The 26,485-nt window shown below is 48.2% G+C and overlaps 2 protein-coding genes and 1 long non-coding RNA gene across 7 annotated transcripts in view; 1 reads left to right on the top strand and 2 right to left on the bottom strand.

The window, feature by feature from the left end:
- Positions 1-3,325: 3,325 nt before the first annotated feature.
- LOC148683072 (uncharacterized) lies at positions 3,326-3,812 on the bottom strand. Its single transcript, XR_015947421.1, has 2 exons — positions 3,664-3,812; positions 3,326-3,400 (listed from the first exon to the last, which is right to left on the bottom strand). It is a non-coding gene; the product is annotated as an uncharacterized LOC148683072 (long non-coding RNA).
- Positions 3,813-5,616: 1,804 nt separating this feature from the next.
- On the top strand, positions 5,617-8,123 carry LOC118076153 (uncharacterized). The gene is made up of 9 exons (XM_088659889.1): positions 5,617-5,842; positions 6,246-6,274; positions 6,398-6,514; positions 6,695-6,774; positions 6,869-6,968; positions 7,061-7,144; positions 7,373-7,477; positions 7,759-7,810; positions 8,098-8,123. Exons 1-9 carry the CDS (start codon positions 5,617-5,619, stop codon positions 8,121-8,123), a joined length of 819 nt encoding a protein of 272 aa, XP_088516015.1.
- Positions 8,124-13,345: 5,222 nt separating this feature from the next.
- CFAP251 (cilia and flagella associated protein 251) overlaps positions 13,346-26,485 on the bottom strand; it is a 37,725-nt gene continuing 24,585 nt past the window's right edge. For 3 of the 5 annotated variants that reach the window (XM_060269929.2, XM_088659418.1, XM_060269930.2), the window contains exons 16-22: positions 26,057-26,171; positions 24,976-25,139; positions 20,079-20,169; positions 17,961-18,104; positions 14,481-14,709; positions 14,289-14,390; positions 13,346-13,642 (exon numbers count right to left, since the gene is read on the bottom strand). In XM_060269929.2, coding sequence (XP_060125912.1) covers positions 13,473-13,642; positions 14,289-14,390; positions 14,481-14,709; positions 17,961-18,104; positions 20,079-20,169; positions 24,976-25,139; positions 26,057-26,171 — 1,015 coding nt within the window. In that variant the 3' untranslated portion in view covers positions 13,346-13,472. Of the gene's footprint in view, positions 13,643-14,288; positions 14,391-14,480; positions 14,710-14,914; positions 14,994-17,960; positions 18,105-20,078; positions 20,170-24,975; positions 25,140-26,056; positions 26,172-26,485 lie in introns of all 5 variants that reach the window. The other 2 variants (XR_015947418.1, XR_015947419.1) reach the window with 2 other exon arrangements.

Below are 26,485 nucleotides of genomic sequence, written 5' to 3'. Positions count from 1 at the left end.
AAGGAAGGTGACCAAGGAGACCTGGAGAAGTGGATGTCAAAGATCCTTGTAGTACCTGAACCAGACGACCCAGATCATCCACCCATACGAATGCAGTTCCGGAAACAGAAATGCCACGACACCGGGAGCGGGACCTGAAACCCCAGTTTTTGTTTTACCTTCCCTTTCTCATACCACCTTCCCAAAACCCAACCCAGTTTTCCCACCCTCCTCCCTTATCTTTCTCAAACCCAAAAACCACCACCCCCTCCCTTCCCTAACTGTATCGTGTCTGTCGAGTTCTTTCTTTATTTTTATACAGATTTTCGCCTCTGCCAACCCGTGAGATGGACCGGACCCTGCTCCTGGGATACTGTCTCGCCTTCATCACCTACGTCGCAGCCCAGCAGCTCAATTGTGGAGAAAATCCTTCTGAGTTCTTCTTCCTGGATCATCGGACCGTCGACTCCTCTGACCCTACTTCCTTGAACAACCTTGGAGACTTCAAATTCTGCCTTCCCGGAACTAAGAGGTGGCTACCACATGCCTTTCGACCCCAACTGCGAGGCACCCAAACCTGGGAATTACTTATAAGGTCTGCCTCCTTCTCTATATTGGGACGTGCTTTCTTTACCCTTGACCATTCCTGGAACCGGTTAACTTGCCACAATGGAACTTCTCATCAGACCCAATGGGGCACCACTATTAAGACTTTTGACCCCGCAGAACAAGGACAAGGACTTTGGGGGGAATACACGGACTCTATGCATTATGACTTTTGGACTTATGGATTCATGTGTACCAATCCATCCACTGCTACGACCATTCAAGGTATCTGCGTTCGAAAATTTTGTTGTATATGGGACATAGGGACGGCATCAACCTGGGAAGGAAATAGGTATGTCGAGGGATGGTTACACTCAGTTGGAGGTGGGGCTAGTACGGAATGGGACCATGTAGGACCCCAGAGATGCGGGGGAGTCTCAACTGACCTACACTTACTCCACCGACAGGACCCTTTACAGCCCCTCGGCACTGCCCCTAGAAACGTCAACCTTACAGGACTTCCCTTGCCCCCGCGCATTTCCGATATCTCTGCATGGCAAAGTAATACGTACGTCCAGCTCCTTCAGCGGGCCGCCCATGCCACGAATTTAACTGACTGCTGGATCTGCACCCATATCCCATCCCACATAGAGCAGGGAGTGCCTTTCGTTGCAAACCCCCTCACCCTCCAACAGTATAAGAGTACCTACCTCCTGAACCGGAACCTTACTTTCTTAAAGCCCACTTCACAGTATATATACCTGAGTGGTGAGTCCCAAGGACCCATTTGTAGAGAATTTACAGGAACTGGAAGCCATGTGGGTTCTAGCAAATGCCCCGTTACGATCTTAATAAACCCCGGAGAGGACCTCACCTTAGTCAGGAATCACACGCATTCCCGTTCTTACCCTGATCTCAAGTCTGCCCTGACAGCCGTCTTGTTCCCGTTCATTCAAGAATCACCCATTGACGGTCTCATAGAAGCCTTTAGCACCGGACGAATTGGGAAACCCCTCAGCGGGCTATTCTGGCTCTGTTCCTCCCGAGGTTATACGTGGGTCAGTATTCACATGAGAGGATCCTGCTTCCTCGGCCACATACACCCAGGGTTCCGGGTAACCCAGGACTTACCTACCGGCCGCTTGAGAAACAGGAGGTCCCCGACTACCCCGTTAAAACCTAAGGCAAAGGCAGAGACCTGGCTCCGCGCAGTGTTCCCAGCCTATGGGGCTTTCTCGAACCATATGGACATCTTAAAACTAACGGATATTTTGTTGCGGTTCATCAATGAATCTGAGGCCGCCACGCTAGCAGTGTTAACAGAACTCACTCAGGTCCGATCCCTCTCTATTCAGAACCGCTTGGCTCTTGATCTCCTCCTGTCAGCGCAGGGCGAGACCTGTAAGCTCATCGGGGCGGAGTGCTGTATGTATGTATCCGATCAGACCCTGAATATAACAGCACACCTCCGAGCCATCGATTCCCTAACAAAAGATCTCCACGAGGTGCAGAATGAAGGGGTCTCAGACTGGGATATCTGGTCGTGGCTTCCCAATGCCTCCTGGCTCAGGGAAATCGTGAAAGGCACCCTTTTTCTAGCTCTATCTTTGATCCTCCTCCTTACCTCCCTTTGCTGTTGCCTCCAATGTTTCCCGGCTATGTTAACTCCCCGCAGACAAAAGCCCTCCCCAACCTCCTTTCAAGCTCCGTTATGTCCTTCCCCTGAGTTCCCCGAGATAGTACCGATGTTCCACCTTGGGAGTGGGGAGTACATTACCCCGGTGTGCGGAAATAATTTTTAATTACTTAAAAATTAATCCGCAGAGAGGGGAAATGTTATAAGGGGCAGGGTAAGAGGAATTTGCCCCCATGCATTACGAGACTACCAATGTACAGAGAGGGGACAGTTTAGCCAGAGAGAAGCCATTTTCTTGACTTCATGGTTCAAAAGTCAAGAGAAGCCTATTCTGCCGTATCAAGGTAAATTAATCCCCTGCTGACCCAGACAGTTCCTCCAGACCTCTTGGAAAACACACGCACCCTTTTACATAACCCATTGCTAAATCCTGTCTCACACCCACATGGAAACTTGCATAATCGCACCTCCAGCCAGATAACCAAAAACGATAACGATCACCCATTCTCGGAACTTCCACCCTCCCAAATCCCCGCCTGAGGTGCCCTCCCTTGTACTTTTCATGACCCAGATTCAGCTGAACCATGGACCTTTTTAAGATATATATATTTATCCCTAATAAACTATTCCGTTGTTCCTTTAGTAATGTTATGGTGTCCTCTATCATGTTACCCGATGCATCTCCCTATTCTCTACTCTGTATGAAACTGTATCTATTTACGAAACCGCAATAATATAACCTTGCACTGATACCTTGAACCTTTCTATCAAATTGTACCTGTTTAAAAAATCCTGCCATCCTGAAGAATTAATTGTTTGACTCTACTATTTGCAAAGGTTTCCACTTATGCACCCTTCTAAGCTTTTAGTTCGTTGTCCTTGATAAAATGTTATAAGCTGTCAAACATCGCTCTGAACTGTGAACGTTTTACCGCTGTTAGAATTGTATCCTCTCTGTGTATTATTAGTTACTGTATAATATCTTCTTCTTCTTTAACTTTAAGTGTAGTCTTTTCTCTCTATTGCAAACGTTGAATATTTGTATAAACTTTGTTGCAAGTTAATAGGCACCTCTGTGGCACAACATATTTTACGGACTGTTTCCACTTCTTCTTGATACCACACTGCCACCTAGCCAGTCTAAAAGAGCACGACTCAAATACACACTTTCAGTGAGAACAACAATTTTATTTGATAAACAGGTGTTATCAACAATCTTCCCACATCCGCAGAGTCTTCCTGTCAAACAATAAGGAGACATGCATAATCATTACCTGGACTATCACCATGATATCTTACATCAAGAATTCCATCAACCCCTTTGTCCTCTCGCGATTACCCCCTCCCAGAACCCATTTCCCCACCTTTTATGCAATTCTGTACTATTGGAAATGAAACCTATAAATTTGTGAAGCTTCCTTTGTTCGGGGTCCCTTCACTTCAACTTGCTTGTGTGGACGGATCGCTATTGCAATAGCTTTATTATTTAATTAATAAAGTACCTTGCTTCGTACGTCCTGGTTTGGCCTCTGTTATTTGGTAGGCAGGAGACGCTCAAACTTCGTCTGCCTGCCAGGATACCTGGACTCTTCCTGGGTCAAGGATCCACTTAATTCTAGGACCGTGTAGCTCTGCAAATTTTTACAACACTATAATATGGATCAGGCTTGGCTTTTAACTGCCTCAACCGTTCCTCATAAGGCTTGGTTTCCAGGCCCTTCATCAGCCTTCCTCTGCTCACTTTCCAGCTGCTCAACATCTTTCTTCAGCTAGCCTGCACTGACTGGCAGCAGCTCTCTGGGATTTGGGGGGGGAGGAATTCCCAGCCCCCAGGATGGAAGACCTGCATGCTAAGCAGATGGTCCAATCCTGCGCTATGGAGATGCCTAGCCTGCCTTGAAGGATGTGGGGGTGGTCTCCCTTGGGGAATGGGGCTGCAGGAAAAAGGATAATAATAATAATAATAATAATAATAATAATAATAATAATTTATTATTATTATTTATACCTCGCCCACCTGGCTGGGTTTCCCCAGCCACTTTGGGTGGCTTACAACAGAAAAATGAAATAAAACAACTAAACATTAAAAGCCTCCCTAAACAGGGTTGCCTTCAGTTGTCTTCTAAAAATCTGGTAGCTGTTTTTCTCTTTGACATCTGATGGGAGGGCGTTCCACAGGGCAGGCGCCACCACCGAGAAGGCCCTCTGGATGTGAAATGAAGATGCAGCCCAGCTGCAGGCGGAACAGCAGGTTCCTCCGAATTCTGACAGAGGAGCATCACCACTCAGGAGGGGCCAGGTGGGGCCAGGTCCGGGGGGGGGGGTTGCCATGGTTACCAGGACCCGCCCTCCTTTGTGACTTCTCTTGCTTCTCCTTTAAAAGCCACTGAGTTGCAGGCGGCCATTGTGGGTTTGTAGTGAGGCGAGGAGAGAGAGAGGAGTTAGTGGCGGTTGGTGGTGATTGGTGGCGAATAGGAGAGGAGAGGAGTTTGGATTGTTGTTATTTTTCCGGTTTCTTATTTTGATTTTGATTTTATTTCTTACTGTTATTTTATTTCTTACTTTTATTTCATTTATTTTGATTTTCTTTTCTTTTCTTTTAACACTTTTATTTATTTTATTTTATTTTTCGTTCTTTATATTATTTTTGTTCTTTGTTTTTTGTGCACATCTGTGCATAGTTTGTATATATTTTGTACATAGAGTAGTTAGGGTTAAGTGTAGCGTTAGGGCGGGGGTTAGGTATAGACTTAGGGCAGGGGTTGGGGTTGGGGTCAGATCTAGGCTTGGGTGGGCATTTTAGATAGTTAGTTACTTTAGTGTGGAGGGTGGGATCTTTTCGTCAACGAAATGGGCAGGCTGTAAGTAGCATTCCTTCCCTTTCTCTTCATCTCCGGGGGGTGGGGGTGGGGGGTGAGTCGTGGGGACACCATTGATGGAATCTTTCAAGGCGTTGGAGATGGCGTTTATAAGTGGTTCATGTTTCAGAAGCCTACAGCTGGATTGGTAGTACAAGAGCCTAGACTGAAATGCCAAAGACAAGTTTCAATGGACCAAGAACGGTTTTCATGGCTGGTTCTGACTTTTCCCTTTTCCCAGTGGGAATTCCTATTTGTAGAGCAGAGGCCACGGCTGGTCAGCAGTTGCAGTGCCTGTGTGCTTTGTGCTGGGGGGCGCTGTTTAGCGGCGCTCCTTGGTTGCTATTGGACAGTTACTTGGATAGGCTGAGCAGATTGGTTGAGCGCCTTGTGAGTAAAAGGCTCAGCCTTCGTTAGGGCAAATGCTCTACCCTTATTTACGGGAGCCTTTGGAATGGAAAAAGGAAAGGACTGTGTCAGGATGATGTGTTTTGTGGGGACATTTGCAGAAGTGAAGCTGTTGATTTGGGCTACAGTTGGAGGGGGGTACGGCGAAAAAAAACCCCTTTCCATAAATTCTGGTAACATTGTTAATGAATGACCCAAAGCTCTCCCCTCTCCACATACGTATTTCTGTTCTGCCCATTTGGTGGTGGTTCCCTGTCTTCTCCAGACACCCCTCCTCACACACAAGAATTTGGGCTGCCGGCGTCTGAGTCTCTCTCTCCGCTCATCTCTTCTAGGATCAGGTGCTTAAGGCGCCTGTTTCGGCGCTGCCACAGGGTGGCCCCCCAGCAAGGCCCAGAGCAGCCCGTGGCGCCAGGTGAGCAAGTGGCCCTCCTTTTTTGGACAGAGGAGGGCAGGAATCAGCATGGGGGGGGGAAGCTAGTCAAAAGATGGAAAGAGCCAGATGGCTGAATCCGACCCAAGGTCCATTGGGCCAGTGGCTGGAACCCCCTCCCCCCAGAGGCCAACCCATTTCGTGGAGTCCAATGAATGAAGCAGGGGGCTGGGCTGGGGGGCATGGCTGGGGGGGCAATTGCCAGCGGGAGGGGCACCTTCCCTGGGGAGCCACATTCTGGGGAAAGGAGGCCAGGATTGGCCCCCAAGGCCTGGGGATGTCCCACCTCTGTAGTAGGACTTGGAATCCAGGAGAAAACTATTGGAATAGCCTTGCCAGGGGCTCAGGGACAGACTCACCTGTTTGCATGTCCTTCTTTTTGCAGTTCTGCGGTTCCACATCCCTTCCCCAGGGGTGAGTATTGCAGAAAACAAGAACAGGGACTGGATCCCTCAGACCTGCCCCCCACTCTGCACTCTCAGATGCAGAGAAGCCCTCCCCTCACAAGGAACTGACAGCCTGACTTTTGCATTTCAGCTGCTCGAGGATGAGCAATTCTACATCCTCGGGGTCATCCAGAGCTGCCAGGCAGCTGAGCTCAGGGGGCTGCGAACCCTGAAGTGCTCCAAGCAGGAGACGGCCAAAGCCATTCTGGTGAGTGAGGGGTGGTGTGAGGGACCCCCGCGGGGAGGTGGGGGGAAGGGTTGTGCATCTGCGGAGAGGAGGACCCTGCCGGCTTAGGGTCCCCTGTAAAGCCAAGCCTGGTGTTGGGGGTTGGAGCTGTCCTCTGGAGGCCCCGGAAAGAGCTGATTTTCCTCCTCTGTTCTCTTCCAGGACATCTTGGGGCCCTTGGAGCACTTCAGGGATCGCCCCCTGACCCTGGCCCTTGCCTTGGAGGCCCTCCTCCAGCTGAGGTGAGTTGGGTCTTTGGGATGGAGGGTGGGGGGGGGCAGAACTCCAAGGGAGACTCAGAGGAAGCGTCTAACCCTCTCGCTTTCATCTCTGCAGTACCATGAGGCCCAAATTCAGCTGTGACATGATCAGTGCGATCCTCCATAAGACCATGGAGGCAGTTATTCAGGGCCCAGAAAAGGAGGAGGAAAGAGAGGTATGTCCTGTGTCTCAAATTCCCTTTGCATGGCTCTTTCTTCTTCATCATATTTCACCAACATTCAAACTCTCTTCTCTCTTTTCCCGCAGGAGCTGAAGCGCCACTTCCGTCTCCTCCTAGGAAGTCTCCTAATGGAAGCCCCCAATCCGGGCACCCTCCTGCAACTTTTAAGCGTAAGTGTCCCAATGGCATCAGGGGTGGTTTCAGGGTTGCCCCCCCCCCTTACCCAACGGACTGCACCATTTCTGGGGCACAGAGCCTCTTTGGCCCTCAATTTGGTCCAAGACCAAAGCTGGCAAACCCTCATGGTCCAGAAGTGCCAGGGACTCTGTGGTGGGGGCAGTGAGGGCCGCTTTGGCCCAGACTGGCCCCTGACTCTGAGACGCTCTTTCCTCCTGCAGGACCTGCGAGGATACGCCCTGGGGGAAAGCGGGGAGGCTCAAAAATTAGCGGCCAGCAGCATTTCGTTGCTGCTGGCCGTTGCCCGAAAATTTCCCCGCCTCCGAGTAAGTAGCTCGCCTTCTATTCCTTCCTGTGTTTGCTTCCATCCCTCCAAGAGCACATCCCTGAGTGACCTTTAACGCAGATGATGCGGTGTGTGTCCCTGGGGGCCAGGGTGAGGCCAGAGGCTGCCCTTCCACCTCTGCCCAGGAGGCTGCAGGGCCCAGGGAGGTCCTCTGGAACAAGGGATTGGGCCCAAGACAGAGTGAGACCCGTCCTTCCTGGCTTGGTGCTGCTTCTGTGCTCTCTTGCTGCCAACTGACCCTGATTTTTCTTTCCTCTGCAGATGACGGTAGTTCGGCCGGACCTGGCCTGCTTCCGACAGAAGCCAGAAGAAGGTGAGCCCCACACCTTGGAGACAGCAAACTACCTTGTCCCTTTATTTGCCCAAGACCCACCTCTGAGGTCTTCTTGCTGGGACTCCTGCAGGACCTGCTCCCTGCCTGGCAGGCCTTTCCCACCCATAGCTGCCAAGTTATCCCTTTTTTAAAGGGAAATTCCCTTATGCTAAATAGACTTCCTCGTGAGAAAAGTGAAAACTTGGCAGCTATGTTCCCACCTTTGACTGAAGGAGGGGGGGGCCTGTGGGAAAATCTCATTTTAATTTTCATTCTCTTCCATCCAGATGATATTATAATTGAAGATTTATAGGCAGTGCGGACACCAGAGTGAGGGCAACATCCAAATGAACTCAGCAGGTAAGACTTTCTCAAAAGCCCACCTGTAGTTAGAGATGCCCTTGAAGTAAATTTTGGGGGGTCCCTATGAACCCAATTAATTGGATCCTGACCCAGGGAGAGTCCGGAGATCCCGGCAAGCAAACGCAGTTACTGCCGCTTACCGATTGCGAAAGGACAGAGATCAAGCCAGGGCTGTCAAAAGCAAGGCAAAGTTTATTCACCAACAAAGAAACAAAGAAATAAAAAGCTGTTGCAACAGCGGTTTCCCCCTCACACAGCGAGATGGAGTGAAGAACCCAGAACAAAGGGAGTTTCACATTTTTATAGGATTTTTCTTCACATGTTACATAGTTACATGAAAGGCGGGAAATGGGTTTGGGAGGAGGGTCATCTGGTAAAGACAAACGGGTTGATAGTCCTTGATGGGGAAAACAAAAGGTGATAATTCCCGGTGATAGTCCAGTTGATGCAACGGATATTCTCTTTATTGTTTCAGGGCGACTTGGGCAGAGGTGCGGAAGACGTCGATGATATTGAATTCTAAATAAAGTTGTTTTTCTTTCCTTGAACTTGTGTATTGGTGTCATTTGTTCGCGACCAGCTAGATGGCAGTGTGGTATAGGGGATGTCAGGGTGGGAAGGGTACATGAAGGAAGTCCATAGAATATACAGGGCAACGTACAAGATGTCAAGCCATAGAATATACAGGGCAACGTACAAGATTTCAAGCTTGTGACAATACTTCATCAAATAGATACAATATTGAACGAAAAAGGTATCAAGGGTTACATTTCAGATTCTGTTCTAGGAAAGGGTTACATAAATATTGTAACGGGTAAAAGGGAAAAGAGCGGCTACATGTTAACAGCGAAAGTACGTTGACATTTCAGAGGAACGTTTTGACAGCTCGCAACAAAGTATTAAAGGAAACGAAATCTCAGCTCAGAAGAGTACCCAGAAGAAAACCCTTACTGAAAGTAGTATAAAACAATTTCTTCTTTATGCTGGCATAGTTTATTGGGGCATGATTGGTGAGGGTGTCTCGAATTCGATAATCTCTCTCCTGGAGGGGGGGGGCGTTGACGCTTCGGCTGCGGCGGGAAGGGATTTGTGTAAAGGGAGGTGATAGCCGTCATTTCGAACATCCTGAGCTAGGTATTGTTATGTGTGCTGTTTCAAGGAGTTTCCTGAGGGGATTGTGGAAATCAGCTTATGCAAAGGGGTGAGGCGTATCCGAGGGTTCATTTCTGGACTCATAGGATTGGACAGTGTACCCCGATTTCCATATCACCCTGTTTCATCTGTGAGAGAAGCAGGAACTCCTGGCATCCTGCTTACCTGTTTTCTCTTGCAGGGGACAGAATGATGGCGGCAAGACCTCCTTATCCATATTTTCACGGGGGCAGAAGGGATGCAGTGGCTGTGGGACCAGATCAGGTAGGGGGAAGCTGCCTTGTGGGGACAGAGGCCAAGGGGTGGTGGGACAAGGATGAGCAGTCAAGGATGAGAAGAGGTCAGGGAACCAGGGGAGGGTAACCAATGGCTCTCAAACCCTCGGTGAGTGAGGGACTTTCCCCTCTGTCAGAGAACAGGCTCCGGCAGATGGAGCAGATGAGATCCAGAGGAAGCTGTAGAGGGGAGTGAGGGCGTGATGGGGCTCATCCCCCCAGATGGGAGCCCATGGAGGAGAACTCTGATTCTAAACCTCTGCTGCCTCATGGAATGGCTTCAGGAGAAGAAAAGGCTCCAGAGTAAACCCTCCACAGATGCAGAGTGGAGTCCCTAAGATGGTTGGATGGCATTTTGTAGACCTCCTTCTGGCAACTCCTGCAGCCAAGCTGGGGCCTTATGCCTTGCTCTTGTTTCCTTTGGACCACCTCAGGGAGGCCGAGAGAGAGGGGGTCTTGCTGTCTGGGCACAGGGTGGCTACCTTTGTTTTGGCAAAAGACAGGGCAGGGCAGGGGACAGAGAGAGATCTGAAAATTATTCACATTATTTTGCCTCAAAAGATCTCATGGAATTTTGGGTTTTCCCGTTCCTTAGGATATATGATCTACTCCCTGTGTAACTCCACGTGTCTCGGTCTCGAGCTGATTGAAGGCAGAGACGGGATTTCACCGATTGGTGAAAAGAAGAAAGAGAACTGGAATAGCATGGAATAAAAACAAATATTTTTAATGGATTTTGAATAAATGCACAATAAATTGTTACTGTTTTGAATTTCCTTGTGTTATTGTCTTCCATTCTTCCTGTGTTATTGTCTTCCTGACCCAATCTCCCCCTGATCCTTTCCAGGTCAGATTCCAGGGGTGGGTGCTATTATTTATTAATTCATTTCATTTGTGAATCGCTTTCTATGAAGCATAATGGATTTGGAGTAGAACAAGATCCAGAGGCCACAGATTCCCCATCCCAGCACTACAGAAGTAACTCTAGAATCCTTACCAGATTCTGTATCAGAACTACAATAGAATATATCCCCTTTGGCTTCGTAAGATTCCCCATGCAAGCCTAAATTCTGTAAGGGTAGAAATCAAATCTTCCAACCTAGCATTGGCCTTAGCAAACTCCAACGACATCAAGCCTTTATCATTAACGATCATTTCAACGTGCTACTTGGAACATCGAACATGTAAACATTATGTGAGCTACAAGCGATCGCCGGAGAAGAAGAACCGTAACAACCACCACTTGTATAGGTGTGTGTGTGTGTGTGTGTGTGTGTGTGTGTGTGTGTGTGTGTGTGTAATACATTTCTCCCTTGGCTGGATTTTCCCTCTCATCTGGCAAAGATTGTTCAGAATAAGAATCCCTGAGGGCCATATCGGAGCAATGAGTCCTTGACAGGGGCGTACCCAGGATCAAAACTGGGGGGGGAGCCATGGTCGTTCAGGGGCGGGGCCAGGGCACAGGAGGGGAGGGGCCACGAAGTGGGAACATGGGCGGGGCTACAGGACCAGCGGGGCCGGCGACATCATGGTGGCAGCGGCAGCGGCAGCAGCGGTTACCACCTTGTGCTTCTGGGGCTGGCAGCGTCGGCGGCTACCCTGCTTGGCTGGAGAGGAAGGGAGGGTGGGGTAGGTGAGAGGGGGTGGCAGGGCAGGCGAGGGTGAGGCAAGGCACGGCCACAGTCACGTCTCTGAGGCGTTGCTGCATATCAGCATAATATTTCAACCATGTCGTGGGTTCAAGCCCCACCTTCGGAAAAAATTCCTGCATTGCAGGGGGTTGGACTAGATGACCCTTGTGGTCCCTTCCGACTACAATTCTATGATTCTATTGATATATTACCATAGCATATGACTCATTCTGCTTTCTTGAATTGTCCTAGGCATAGTAGCCAACTCCTTAGAGGCCTAGGTGTCTCCCCCCCCCCCAATTACTGGTAGATACTGTATTTGAAAGAGCCATTCCCCCCCCCCCATGTTGTTCGGCTTTCCAAGTGGGGCTTCTCTGCCCCCCCCCCAGTATTTCATTAAGGATGGAAGAGGGAGGGAAGGAAGGAAGAAATAGAGAGAGGGATAACTCACATTTGTGGGTGTCTCTGGGTGACGCTGTGATGCTAGAACTTTGCAGCAAGAGGAAGATACCAGTACGCCTGTAAGCAGCTTTCTCTCTGCTTGATTTATAGCAGGCACATCCAACAGGTAGATTGTGATCTACCAGTAGATCACTGGATGTCTGTGGTAGATCACTGCTAGATCACTGGGACCCCTAAAAAAAGCTCACCCAAAATTTTCCTCCTCCCTAAAAAAAGCTGAACTATGACCTGAAGCCCTAAACAAAAATGGGCCTCCCTCCCTCCTAAAAGAAGCTCAACAAGATTGACCGAAACCCCAAAAAACAGGGCTTCCCTTCCCTAAAAACAACTCAACAGCTTTGACCTGAACCCCCCAAAAGGGGGTAGACCACTCCCAGTTTTTAACTCTGTGAGTAGATCAGAGTCTCTTGGGAGGTGGCCACCCCTGATTTATAGTATACAGATGCAGGAGGAGGGGCAGACTGGAACACCACTGCTTTTTATAAACATCACTATGTCTATCAAAGGTACAGCCCCCCCTTTTCTTATTCACTTCCTTTTAGCCTTGCAGAGCCACCTTAGTCAAATTGAATCCTCTGCACCCTCATTAAATCGCCAATAGAACTCTTAATGTGATCCCTGAATGCTCATTAACAACTCCCACTGAAGAACAATAGGGTGAAGTGGTGGCTATCAAATCTTGCCTGAAAGGGTATTCTGCTCCATTGTCTTAACTGCTTAACTACCGGTAGCCACTTTGCTTTATTTATTTGATGTGTTTTTGTTACAGCTGTGTTCCCGCCCGCCCCCCCCGCCCCCAGGAAGCAGAGACTGAGCTGCTCATGCTAAAGCAAAGCCCTTTCCACTTCAGTTTTTGGAGGGGAAAAGTGCTGGTTAGGGTCTGTAAAATACATTAATTTTTTGCTTCTAGGGGGGGCAGCTGCCCCCTGTCCTCCTGCCTACGCCCATGCTTTGAGGCAGTGGTGTAGCGTGGTTTGCCAGGGCCAGGCAAGTATTTTGCACCCGCTAACCCAGGCAGGCTCATTCATGGTTCCTTGTTATCCTGGGGAAAAGTGACCAGTGGGATGCTGCAGGGTTCTGTCCTGGGCCTATTGTTGCTCTACGTCTTTATAAATGACTTGGATGAAGGAATTGAGGATGTGCTCATAAATTTTGCAGGTGATGCCAAGCTTTGGGGTGCGTAACTAACGCCTCAGACCAGTAGCGGAGCTTCATGCTCCGGCACCGGAGCGCCCAGTGCGGGCGGGACAGCCGCGATGGCTCCCTCGGGATCGTGCTGCCCGGGGCGGAGTGCCTCTATCGCCCCCCACCTTTCTACGCCCCTGCCTCAGACAGAATCAGAATTCAAAATTATCTTAACAGATTGGAGAACTGGACCCAAACTAACAAAATGAATTTCATGAGGGACAAATGTAGGGTTCTGCACTTAGGCAGGAAGGACCAGATGCACAAATATAGGGTGAAGGACACCTGGCTTACTGGCAGTGCATGTGAAAGGGCAGTCTTGGTGGACCACAATCTTAACATGAGTCATGAGTGATGCAGCTATGGTAGGTGTTCCCTTGCCACCTCTTTTCCTATCATGGGCCGCAGCTCCCTCCTTCCCATCATTTATTCTGTTATCACCAGAAAAAATCCTTCATCTTCCATGACCCTGGCTCTGATCATTTTTTATTTCAAAAGAAAATACAATTTCTAAAGGGATGCAAAAAAAAATTTTTTTTAAGGCAGCTACAGCAATGTGTTTTCTTTTTAAGGCTTAAGAAAAATCAGAGGCCATTAAGATTTAATTATCAGGGTGCTGCTCCCAGGTTCAGGTTCATTTGTGGTCTTTGTTGTTTCCGTCTCTGTCCGTCTCGGCTCAGGAATAGGTAAGTCAAGAATGTCTCTTATGAAGTGCGTCGCTGTGATTTCCTCTGGAATTTCTTCCTCAATAAAGGCATCTGCACCTGCAAGGCGAGAGGCATTGAAATTGATGTTAGGATGCAGGACAATGGAGGGCTCTCCCCTCAACAGCTTACACTAGGCTTAATACACATCATTCTAGGTCAGGCATCCCCAAACTTCAGCCCTCCAGATGTTTTGGACTACAATTCCCATCTTCCCCGACCACTGGTCCTGTTAGCTAGGGATCATGGGAGTTGTAGGCCAAAACATCTGGAGGGCCGCAGTTTGGGGATGCCTGTTCTAGGTTATTAGCTGTCATTCTGCTGATGTTTTCATAGTAAGTGCTGTAGCCCAGGAGCGTACGAAGTGGGCGGCAGAGGGGGCAGCCCACCCCGGGTGCCACTCTGGGGGGGTGACAAGATGGCCCCTGCCTCCCCCCAGCTGTAGAGCAGTCAAGGGTGCGCACAGTCCATACGGGATGCCGCACATGCGCACTCTGTACAGTTGCCGTGCAAGCGGCAGCCTATATGGACACTGTGCGAGTGGTGGCCCATACAGAGTGCGTATGTGGGGCATCCCGTACGGACTGCACGTGTGGCATTCCATACGGAGTGTGCATGTGTGGGATGCCATACATGCGCAGTCCGTACGGGCTGCCCCGCCCCGGGTGCCGGAGAAGGTTCCTCCGCCACTGCTGTAGCCAAGTACCTGTAGCGTCGTAGGTGCCAAGCTCTGAGCGGCCCCCCTCAGGATTTGCACCCAGCAAAGTGGTGAGGCACTCTGCAAGCTCCTCTTCTGTGAAATGCTCTCCTGGGTCAAATAAGGTAAAAACACAACCTGTTAGCTTTGTGACAAATCTGTTTTGGGGCCAATGCTGCCCTCCTCTGGGTTGAGGCCCACCTCTCTGTTGTAGCAGCAGTAGCAGTTCATCCCTGCTAATGGCCACCTCGCTGTCCTCATTCTCATAGCCCAGCACTTTGAAGGCATTTTCTATTTCTTTTAGTGAGAGCCCAAAGGCAGGCCGGTGATTCACATACAGCTTGATAAAGTCGCCTAAATCGATGTCAGTCACTTGCATGCCGGTCTCCAGATATTCACTGAATTTGACTTCATTTAGCATGTCTTCTATCTAAAGGGATAAAAATGTGCCTTTGTAAAGGGAGCTGCTGACACCACTGGAACGCTTTGACCTTCTGTGCCAAGGCAACAATAAAAGACATTTCATGGCCATTGAAAAAGGAACACTTTGCTGCATAGAGAGGTCACATTTCCCCAACCCGTGCTCAGAAGGACTGGGAATAAATGGTTTGCATGAGTATTCCTCTTAGTCTTACCCATTTGGCTGCTGCTGTTTGCAATGATGTCCAAATATATATTTGTTCCATTTCTATACCATCTGTGTACCACAGTCTGCTGGGTGGTTTCAAAAAAAACAAAAAAACAAAAAAAAACAAATACAATACAGTCCAGCTTAAGCAAACTGGTTTGCTGTTACATCTGAACTATCAGACCATTAGTGTTTGGAGCAGCACCTGAGAAGTGTCCAGAAAAGCAGAAAAACCACACAAAGCATTGTTTGCACAAACAGCCTTTTTTAGACATAAAACTAAACCATGGTTTAATATTATATGAACAAGCAAATGCTGCATGGAACCTCTGTTTTAATTCTGCTTCCAGATAATTGTTGAAAAACCCTACTTCAGCAGTGTTAAAGAGCTCAAGGGGATGCAAGCTTGGAATTCATGTTCATGAATTAACAGGCATGAACCCTAGAGAATAATGCACCTCTCCCAATTAGAGAGTTAACTTTTAGAAACTTGGGTATTGGGGTAGAAGTTGAAGAATTGCCTCTCTCTAGTAACCCACTATATGACCACTCAACTGCTTCAATCTGCAGAACTGGCACTGTTACAGATGTTCTGAATTCATAAGGAATCCATATTCTAGTGCGGCAGCACCACATTTTGGAACCCCCTGCATATTGACATCGGGCAGGCACTGTCACTAGACTCTTTTCAGTGCCTGCTAAAAATCTTTTTGTTTACAGAAGCTTCCCCAGTTATGTGGAAAGTTTGTGTGCATTTTAATCTGCTGTTAGTTGTTTTTACTGGTAATGTCATTGCTTTATTCTTTTTTTAAAAAACCAATTTGATGTTTTTCACAACCAAGTGGCATATTCATTTTAATAAATCAAATAAATAAATAAATACACATACCCCTCAATAAAAACCTCCTGAAAAGAAAAAAACAGAGACTGTGATTTACCAGCCACAGATACCAGATAATCAGATCTGGTCCTGATAACACAGATTCTGTTAGTGGAAAGAGATTTATGAATGAATGAGAAGGAAGAAGAGAGGTGAGGACACTTGCAAGGCTATTATAATCATTACTGCTCCCGTCATAAAATTAGAAATATCACTTTCTCTCCACAACCCTCCCATCATTCCCAAGAAGCATTTTTCCAAGGATATGACATGCATAGGGGAAAACGAGTCGCAAAGGATTAGTGAGGTGGGGAGAAGAGCTGGTTCTCTTTTCACACCCTCTGGCTGTTTCATAAAAGTGGGGCAGCTCCAGCGCTGTTCTTATTGTGCCTGCGCATTTATGCTCAGTGCAGGGAAGTAGGCCATGAACCCTCCCCGCTACGCTACAATGCGCAGGGAACTGGGCTACATGTTTGGTCACCCTTGAAGAGCTTTTCCTGTCATTCTGCCACCAATAGGCACCTTCTCTTTAAAGCACACACACAGCCTGCAAAGGGAAGATGCTGCTTGGGCTGAACTGTCTCCACAGCCCTGTGCAATCCTGAAACACAAGGACAATTTTTGCTCAGTGGGGCTTCCACAACTTGCACCTTCTTTCACCACTATTTCTGCTATGTCCCTTTCTCTCCCATCCTCAGGACTACCAGCCAGCAATGCCCTTTGGCGGTTTCCGCCATCCCTAAGTGACAGATGAGATACAGCTGCAATCATTTGCGCACACTTTCATTGCTTCTGAGCAACTGCCTGTAGGATTGCTCTGAAAAAGTAGGAGGCATGCACAAGAAAACCTACAAGGGAGCTTTTGGGTCTCCCTGGAAACCCCTTCTCTTCAATGCAGTGCCATCTGGCTCAGTACATAAGCTGCTGCTTTATGCAGAATCAGACTGTTGGTCCATCTAGCTCAGTACTGTCTACACTGACTGGCAGCAGCTCTCCAGGTTTGTCTCTCTCAGCCCTACCTTGAGATGGCAGGTATCTGTGCCAATTTCATGTCAAAAATATATCCAACCACTCAGTGGCGTAGGAAGGGGTGCGTAGGGGGCGGGCTGCCCCGGGTGCCACTCTGGGAGGGGGTGACAAGATGGCCCCTGCCTCTCCCCAGCTAGAAAGCAGCCGAGGGCGTGGCATCCATATGGGCTGCTGCTGCTCTCGTGCCGTTTGTATGGGATGCCATGTGAGTCACCACACATGCACAGTCTGTACAGGCTGCCACTTGCACAGCGTTCGTACAGGCTGCCACACATGCACACTCCATAGAGGTTGCCGCACATGCACAGTTTGTACAGGATGCTGCTCGTGTGGCAGCCTGTACAGCCACTGTGCAAGCCGCAGCCCATACGGACTGCACATGTGCGACAGCCTGTACAGCCTGCACATGTGCGACACTCTGTATGGAGTGCGCACAGGCGGGATACTGCACATGCGCAGTCCGTACGGGCTGCCCTGCCCCGGGTGCCAGAGAGGGTTCCTCCACCACTGCAACCACTCAGTCCTCTTTTTTTAAGGAAAAAAATGGCTGGTACTCACCATAAAGTGTTGCAGTAAGTGCCACACTTTTAGCATTGGTGGGGGGAAGGTACCAGTACTGTGTACCCTTGAGTACCCCCAGGAAAAAAAGCACTGCAATCACCACTGCTTGCAGTACCTGAACAGTACCTTCGGTGGCATATAGCTGGAACGGTGGAATTTACAGCAGGAAACCAGCATGGGGCCCTTATATGGATCATTTCCCCAGTCTTTAGCTCTCAACATTTCTGCAGTAGTCAGTACTTTTTTAAGTCCTCGTGAAAATTTGTCAGTATATGTATGTATACTTTGAGAAATTTAGTGCAAATTTCTGATTGTATACATATTTTAATAGGATATTTTTCATGCTTTATGTTTTTTGCAAGCCATTTCCCCATATATAATACACTCCTCTAAACAGGGGTGCCAACTTAAGTCCCACATTGTGGGTGCCCAGCATGCCCCACAACGTCAAGACACAGTGACACCGAGTTGCGCCCAACATTTGAGGGGGGGCATTGTGTGGGGAGATAACTGAAATGGACAGATTCTTCCATTCCATTCCTACTCACAGGTTTGTGCAACTCTCCCCTGTAGTAATACTGACCTGTTCCTCAGATGGGTAGAAACCCATGGCGCGCATGACAAAAGGGACTTGCTCCAAAGGGATGTGTGTGGACACCTTTCTGGGTTCCATGGTGTCAATACCTTGATGACGCAGCTGAGCATAATAAAAATAGTCTTCCAGCTCCTGGAGGAGGGGGAAATGTAATACACAGCCCATGAGGAGAAGGTGAGGGAGCAGAGTCTGTTCACAGCCTGGAGAGCATGTGGTTAAGAGAGGTAACAGGGTAGCCACCTTCAAATATTCATTTACTTCCACATACATAATGGAGGACATTTCTTTCCTCTTGCTCCAGAGGGTAGGAATGGAACCAAACAGCTCAAATTGGGATTAGACTAAACATTTTGAAGGATTTCCTGGCTACATGAGCTGTTCGACACACTGCCATAGAAGGTAGCCAACTCTCTTTTTCAGAATAATAATAATTTATTATTTATACCCCGCCCATCTGGCCGGGTTCCCCCAGCCACTCTGGGCGGCTTCCAACAAAACATTAAAATACAGAAATCAAACATTAAAAGCTACCCTGAACAGGGCTGCCTTGAGATGCCATCTAAAGGTCTGGTAGTTGTTGTTCTCTTTGACCTCTAGTGGGAGGGCATTCCACAGGGTGGGTGCCACTACCGAGAAGGCCCTCTGCCTGGTTCCCTGTAACTTGGCTTCTCGTAGCGAGGGAACCGCCAGAAGACCCTCGGCGCTGGACCTCAGTGTCGGGCCAGAACGATGGGGGTGGAGACGCTCCTTCAGGTATACTGGACCGAGGCCGTTTAGAAGCTTTTAAGCACAAGGTTCAATGGCCTCCAATTAGGGATTGTGTAGTAATGGGTTTCCTACATCAGCAGTGGCCTGTGGGTATCAACTAGATGATCTTTGAGATCCTTTCCAGCTTTGGGATTTTATGAAAAAGGCGCACTGAGTTTTGTGGCATGGAAAACATAAAAGGTGATGAATTAGATAGCTAGATAAATTATATAATTAATAGCCATTTCCTCTAAACTTGAACCCTGACATTCGGTTCATGTTTCATCTTTTTAAAAAACATGTAGTGGGGGGAAGTGATCAAGTATAAATGGAAAAATGCAATGATCCCATGTGCAAAGCAACTAACTGGACATGCAATAACAGCTGGATTTTGAAACAGTGCTGGCTCCAGGGTTCTGGGGTCCTTCAATGGGCACTTGGATCTGGGGGAGGTGAAAAGCATTTGGAAACTTCAACTGGTGTAGAATGTGGCTTGCTAGTGGGACCCAACAGCAAGGAACATATTACTCCAGCATTAACTGGAAGCACAATTTGAAATACTGCCTCCAGTATCTGAGACAGTCAGCCTCTGAATATCAGTTGCTGGAGGACATGAGAAGGAAGAGTGCCATTGAAGGAAGATGCTTTTGGGCTTCCCATAATGAGCATCTGGTTGGTTCCTTTGAGAACAGGATGTGCCTTGGGTCTTATCCAGGAGCCAGGTTCTTCTGATATCTTTTGAACTTTAAAACCTGAAGCAATATGGAGGTGAGGTATCTAAAGGAGCACTTTCTTTCAATGAAGCTTCCCACTGATTAGGAACTTCGTCAAAAGCCTATCTCGGTGTTTTGCTGTTTTCTGAGCTTAGGGAGGTGGCTGCTGGAGAGTTTTCTCTACAGTGGTGCACAAACTGCTGGAAGCTCTTCCCAGATAAGTTTGCTTGGTACCACTTCCGTTAGGGTTAAGGGGCCAGGTGAAGTTTATTTTCTGCTTTAATTATAGTCACAGTCCTTTTCCTTATTTTTGACTGCTGCTTTTCATCTGCTGACTCACCAGGGCTGGCCCTCTCCAGGGTGAAGCATGGATGGGGTCAGGAAGCAGAAGGAAGGGGTTGGAGCACTGGCATAAGATTCAGCCACCAGTCCAGTCAGCTTCTCTGCATGGAATGAGTTGCTTCAGGCAGCAATGTATCTTGGGCTGATGCTGGACTCACTTTTTATCCCTGTGGTTCTACTGCTGCTGCTTTTTGGTGATATATATTTCATTTATCGACTTATTGTAAGCTGCCTCGAGGGTGTGGACGCGGAAAGGCAGAGTAACAAAGCTATAAATAAGGAGAGCATGCAAGTCTTAAATTACCTTGAAAAACTCGCCCTCTCTGCCACCTTCCAGAAGGTTGTAGAATGGGATCAAATCTTCACCCCCCAGCAAAGTAGCTGCTTCCAGAGCACTAGGAGGAGAGCAACAAAGACACGTCTGGAGGAGAGGGATGAGACAGGAGCCCCACACATCCCCATTGCCCCTGCCACCTAATGCACTGAAAAACAGGTCCTTAAAATTAAAATTATCCTGTGTAATTCCAAAAAAGCCTAAAGAGTGCAATCCTATACTTGAGTTTTGCTGTATGAGAAGGAGCTTTGAGATATACCATAAGCATGACGGACATGCCAGCAGAATACATCAGATATACAGGTGGAACCGCTGAAAGCGATGGGGAGGGGCACCGTGCTGCAGCAGCCCAAGAAATGGGCCCAATCCACCACTTTTACTTTGTTGCCACTGCCAGGCAGGGCCGTCTTAAGCGCCCCTGGCGCCGTGGAGCAACGGATCCCTCTGGCGCCCCCCCCGCCCCGTTCCCCAGCGCAGTGGGTGGGTGCTGCGCGCAGCGCCACAGCAGACGGGCAGGCACAGCGCGGTTGTCGAACCGGCAGACCGGGCGGGCGCAGCTCGCGGCGCCCTCCTGGTGGGCCGGCGCCGTGGTGCCCTGCGCCACCGGTGGTCTACCTAGAGCCGGCCCTGGTTGCCAGGCATTCAAAATCTGAGCGGGACCATGCTGTTTTCTACCAGCTGGGGGAGCTTGAACCTCGCTCCATCTCTTCATTTCTGACCACATGACCAATGCAGTGATTGTTGCCCCTCCCAGCCCTCCTCTTGGCTGCTTGGCAAAAGAATCTCGCCACCCCTAGGTGGGTCATTAACCCTTGTTCCAGAAGAGCTGGGCCATGTGGGAGCTGTGTGGGTCCTCTTACTTTCCTGGTGCATTTTGTACCCCAAAACAATGGCTGTGAATGACATAAGGGGATTCAGTCCGTTGCCTGGAGGTCTGGCAGAAGCCAGGTCATTTACTAGTTGGGCTGTTGGGGCTGTTGGGTAAGTGGTGGTGATGGCGGAGGGGGGGTGTAGCAGGGGAGTATTCACATCGTCCTGAGTTCATGGGGCCCCTCCTTTTGTGAGTGGCAGGTGGGCATCTTAACTAGCAAATTGTGGTTGTTGTTGTATTCGTATTCATTTATATGCTGCCTTTTTCCCTGGCAGGGACTCAAGGCAGCTTACAGATAAAACAAAAGCACCTAAAACATTTTTAAATAAACAACCAAACTTTAATATTTTTTAAAAAACTCTCTCTCTCTCTCTCTCTCTCTCTCTCTCTCTCTCTCTCTCTCTCTCTCTCTCTCACACACACACACACACACACACACACACACACACAGTCTTCCTTCTTACCAGGTTACATTCCTGGGTACTGGGCATGCATGGGCGTAGCCAGGATTTATTTTAGGGGGACAGGCTTTATGTCGAGGGGGCAAAACCGAGTTACCTTGACACAATTGGTCAGTTAGTTAAGTATTTTTATTCATTTACTTGATGGGGGGGGCAGCTGCACACCCCCTAGTTGTACGATGTCACACACATGTACATGAAATCGCATAAAGTGGAGAATATCATCCAGACCTCTGGAAAGCCACAAAAATCTGCCAAACTCCATCACAACCGCTCCCTCCAAACCTCATTTCACAAACTCCAACTTTCCACATGTCTCAAAGGTTGGTGCAAAGCTGCGACAGGATTATAGTTACAAAGGCTCCTGGGATTGCTAGCTCTTTTCCCATGGTTTTTGCAGTTCCCTCCCTCTTTCTGGACCGTTTTTGCTCTTTTCACATCTTTTTGCAATTTAAATCAATTTAATTATTTCCCAGCACCACACATAGAAGGAGGTCACACACAAGCTGAACGCATGTAAGTGGGGAGACATCCGTATATATGATCTATTAAAAACATTCTGACAATCACAACAAAAACAGCAGCTAGTTTTGTGCTGATTTTGTATTTTCCAGCTGTTTGCTTCCCTCCTCCCCTTCTGGTCTGAGCACATGAAATAGTAATCCCTTACCCCCCATAAGACACAATAAAATTAATATATACAAGAGTCCACAACTCTCACTCTAGGCATAACACACACCTCACACAGAAATAATGAAGCCCCTCAATTCCCGCAATTTAATTTAATTTAATCCTTCAGCCTCCAAGCCCATCCCTGCAGGAGCCAAGGCAAGAATCCACTTTGTGCTGCCTTCTTTGCATTTGAGCATCTCACTGGAGACACAAAACTAATGAAAAAGTGATAACTGAACCAGGGTGGAGCCTGGGCTGCTTGAAGAGTGCTTCATCCCCCCCACCCCACCCAATGAGGAGTTCTGTGCAACTAGAATCCTTGCATATCCCAGCATGATTGAATATAGCAGGGACGGGGGAGGTTTTCCAGCCCAAGGGCCACATCCCCTTCTGAACAACCTCCAGCGGGCCAGATGCAGAAGTGGGTGAAGCAGTAAATGTGGGTTTTACCTTAGTACAGTAGTCTGGTTCCTACACAAACACACGTCCCTCTCTACCCTCCATCCAGACAAGCGACAGCATGACCAGAGTTCAAGGACGCATATTCTAGTCAGCCTGAACCCACTTGTCCTGGCTCCCACTCTTTGCTTCAGGAAACCCAAAAGCTTTATTAAATAAATCAGCACATGGTCTCACCATTTTAGCTCAAGTTAGACAAAAAAAATCATTGCAATTACAAAGTGTAAATTGCAGCAAGGTTTACAAATTATTTTTGTATGGTTGTTTGCAAGCCTTGCTGAAGTTCTACACTTTGCAATTGCAATGGTATTTTGCCTTGCTTTATTGTAAATTTATCCTCCTCATCAATATGTTGTTGTTCCAGTCCTGCCCACGCTTAACCAACAGCCAGGCTTAACCATGGTTTGGTTAGTGCCCCATTCCAGACATTTGCCAAGCTGGAAAACAAACCATGCTTTGGGGAAAGAAACATTTGCCCATCTGTGTGAAGGTCTGTGGCTTGTTGAACAAACTACAGTATACTTAAAACAAACCATGGCTTGGTGTCATGCATACACAGGGTGATTTCAAATATTTCCTCTTGCTTCAACCTCAAAGAGCAACATAAATGTTGATCTATGCACCTCCACCCTGGAGGAGGCTGTGCCTTCTGCGATCAAAACGCTTGATGCTTCTCTATATAATTAAGTTAAACTTGGACATTAAATATTGCAGACACACAGAAGATGCCAAAGGCAGCAGTAAACCACTAATTAGCTGATAAAGCGCCTTCCTCCATAAACAAACTACAAAGCCGTTCAAAACTGCCTGGACTGCAGCCAACAATTACAAAGCAGGATCATTTATATTCTAGTGCCTTCGTTTAAATCTTGCTCAGGCTGGACCTCCAACCGATTATGTCACATAGACAAAGAGTGTGCATGTATGCACCAGCGTGGAGAAAATATTACTAGTACAGCTGTCCCACTGTATTTTTTTCTGCTTGCTCTGATGCTAGTTAGCCAGATGCCCTAAAGCAGGGTGCAGAGGGGGAACCTGTGGCCCTTCAGATGTTGCAGGACTTCAGTTCCCATGACCCCTGGCGACTGGCCATGTGGACCGTGGCTGATGGGAGTTGGAATCCAGCCACCTATCGGGAGCCACAAGTTCCCCACCTCTACCCTACAGCAGTGGCCCCACAGCTGACTGCCAGGAGTGTCCTGGGGAGCATTTCTACCCCACTCCCACCCCAAGCGACAAGCGTCTGAACACCCCCTACAAAAAACACACCCCAGAATGCCCGGACATGGCACACACAACCTGCTGAAAATATCCTACAATTCCTGCAGTGCTTTCAGCTACCACTTACTCGTAGCTATCATCCTGGGCCCAAGATGCCACGTCCCTCCTGGGTGCCCTCCAGCTGGAAGGTGCCTGGGAGGGATTGCTACGCCGCTGGGGCCCATGTTCTCTAATAGCAACTCTCCAAAATCTCAGGTAGATAAGCATCCTTCCTACTTGAGATCCATTTACTGGTAAGTGGCGACTGGACTGGCAAGGGAATCTGACTTCGGTTCTGGCAACAGGAGAGCGTCCCTGCGCTGAAGGACAGCAGGTTCATGATGTGGGGGCAGGACAGGCCACACACAGCTTTGTCCTCCAGCAGGCGGGTACAGGAGGGGAGGCTCAGGAACGAAAGAGCAAGGGGGCTGCCCCCCCATGGCCAGAGGCCGCCACCTCACTTTGCCTAATGGTAGCGTTATTGTTTTCTTGTTTTGTTTCAAATTATTTACCTGTGTTTTTATATTGTATTTTATTGTGTGAACTGCCCTGAGGAGATCTTCTGATGAAGGGCATTATATACATTTAATAAACAAACAAACAAATAAGGAAATAGATGGGGCCAGCCCTGCATCCCTGCCAGTTTGAGGTACTGCCTTTTACCCACACTCAAGAGCACTCTCAGGTCTGTCCATCTCAATTTCTCCCAGTTTCTCTTTTTTCAAATATAAGTTCAGTTCTCCACATTTCCACATCAGTTTGCATTAAAATGGTTTTTTAAGTCCTCATCAGCATTTCTTGTGGATTTCTTCTAATAAACACCCTTACACTAAGCATTTCTCTCTAACTGAAATGAATATATTTATTTTAATTAAGACATGAATTTTAATGCACACTTTACCCTTGTATTTACATTTTTGTGCACATTACTTGGCTCTAGAACTGCATTGCAAAATTTGGAGAAGTGAAAATTTCTAAGGATGGCTGTGTTTCAATAAGTGTGAATTAGTTAAGTCCCCCTTTAAACGTAAATCGAATTGAATTGCTTCCCTCCTCCTAGCCCTTTGGTGGTTTGCTCTGGAAGTCAACCTTGCTGGCCATCCCAGCATTGATCAGGGGAAGTAAAAACTCTGCTGTGACTTACACTAAATTAATGTCCCACTTCATCACAGTTAAGTCGTCACCCCCCGTCGTGAAGAGGTGGCATCCGTCGTAGGAGCACTCCAAGTTGGTGACGCCTGAAGGGTGGCAAATGAAAGCTGAGGACTTGTGTGGGTTCCCGTCTATGGGCAGTATCTGAAGGCCGACCTAGGGAAGAATCCAGAAAACCCAAAGACTCACCTAGTCTGCTTCCCCACTCCACAGCCTAGAGTGTACACCAAGGATGGGGAACCTGCAGGCCACCAGATGATGCCAGACTATAGCTCCCATCAACCTTGGCCACTGGCCGGGCTGGCTGAGGCTGATGGGAGCTGGAGTCCAACATGGAGAAATAGCTCAGTTGGTTAGAGCATGGTGCTGATAATGCCAAGGTTGCAAGTTCGATCCCCGGATGGGACAGCTGCATATTCCTGCAATGCAGGGGGTTGGACTAGATATTCCTCAGCGTCCCTTTCAACTCTACAATTCTGGAATTAAATTCTATGTACGGAAGGCCAGGGATACCTCCATCCTTGGTGTCAAGGCCAAGGAATTCTCCACTGTTGTTCCCACCATAACAGGTAAGTTGAGAGAGAAGACCTCTCTGGGGAATTTAGACGCCTACCAAAGGCAGCTGAAGATTGACACATCTATTTGGCCATCTGCCAGCAGTTCAGGAACTGAGGGGACAGCTGGAGTCATGCAACAAGCCAACAAAAGCCAGCAGACTTTGGTATTCCCTGCCATCCTGGCTTTGAAAAAGGAGCAGACTGAGTTGGGAGAACCTGGGATGTCACAACAATGTGCCTCAATATATGGACAAAAATAAATACTGTAGTTTACCATAAAGACAAAAGAGCATGGCAATGTGCCTTGTAGCACTTTTTGTGGTTGTTCTGTACAACTGTGCCTGTGTCTGGGATTGTGTACAATAATGTGCTCAACACCCCACGGCTGTCCCTGACCCATCGCCAATGTCGGTTGCAAGCCTCCCTAACTTTTGAGGAGGGCAGAGGTAGAACTGGGAGCCCATCCCAGACCTCGAAGGGATTCAGGATGGGGCTGGTCCAAAGACCTTCACCTGCCTTGTCTTTTGTAATGTAGGCCAAGTACCGTCTCTGAGGATCATGTCCCTCTGCGACTGGAAGCACCAGAATCTTCTCCAGGGGGGAGCCATAGGCCGGTCCCACAACAGTCTTTCTAAAATAAAGCAACAACAGGAGCTCTTGAGCACCTGACTTTTAACAAATTAATCCAGGGATCACACCTAAGGATAGTGAAGGATAGCAGGCATTCCACCTTCTCCCCACCCCCACAAAAACATACATTTGCCATTGCCCCACGTATATTAAAATCCTGTATCGTGGTCATCTAATAAATCCTTGCCACCCCTTCACTCCCCACAGACTAGTTTCTCTCGAGTAACCCCTGCGCCACCCAATCTATTAAATATACATACATATATGCCTATCCGGGTATAGAATGCACTGTTTTTGGAGATAGGTCAGATTAAC

Source organism: Zootoca vivipara, chromosome 16 (assembly GCF_965207765.1).
Source record: "Zootoca vivipara chromosome 16, rZooViv2.hap1.1, whole genome shotgun sequence".
Lineage (NCBI taxonomy): Eukaryota > Metazoa > Chordata > Lepidosauria > Squamata > Lacertidae > Zootoca > Zootoca vivipara.
This window is presented reverse-complemented; position numbering and strand designations above follow the sequence as displayed.

Coding starts and splice junctions, on each gene's coding strand:
- LOC118076153 (XM_088659889.1), top strand. CDS start 5,617: ATGACCCAAAGCTCTCCCCTCTCCACATACGTATTTCTGTTCTGCCCA. Junction 6,275..6,397: donor TCCACATCCCTTCCCCAGGG/GTGAGTATTGCA, acceptor TTTGCATTTCAG/CTGCTCGAGGATGAGCAATT. Junction 7,811..8,097: donor CCGACAGAAGCCAGAAGAAG/GTGAGCCCCACA, acceptor TCTTCCATCCAG/ATGATATTATAATTGAAGAT.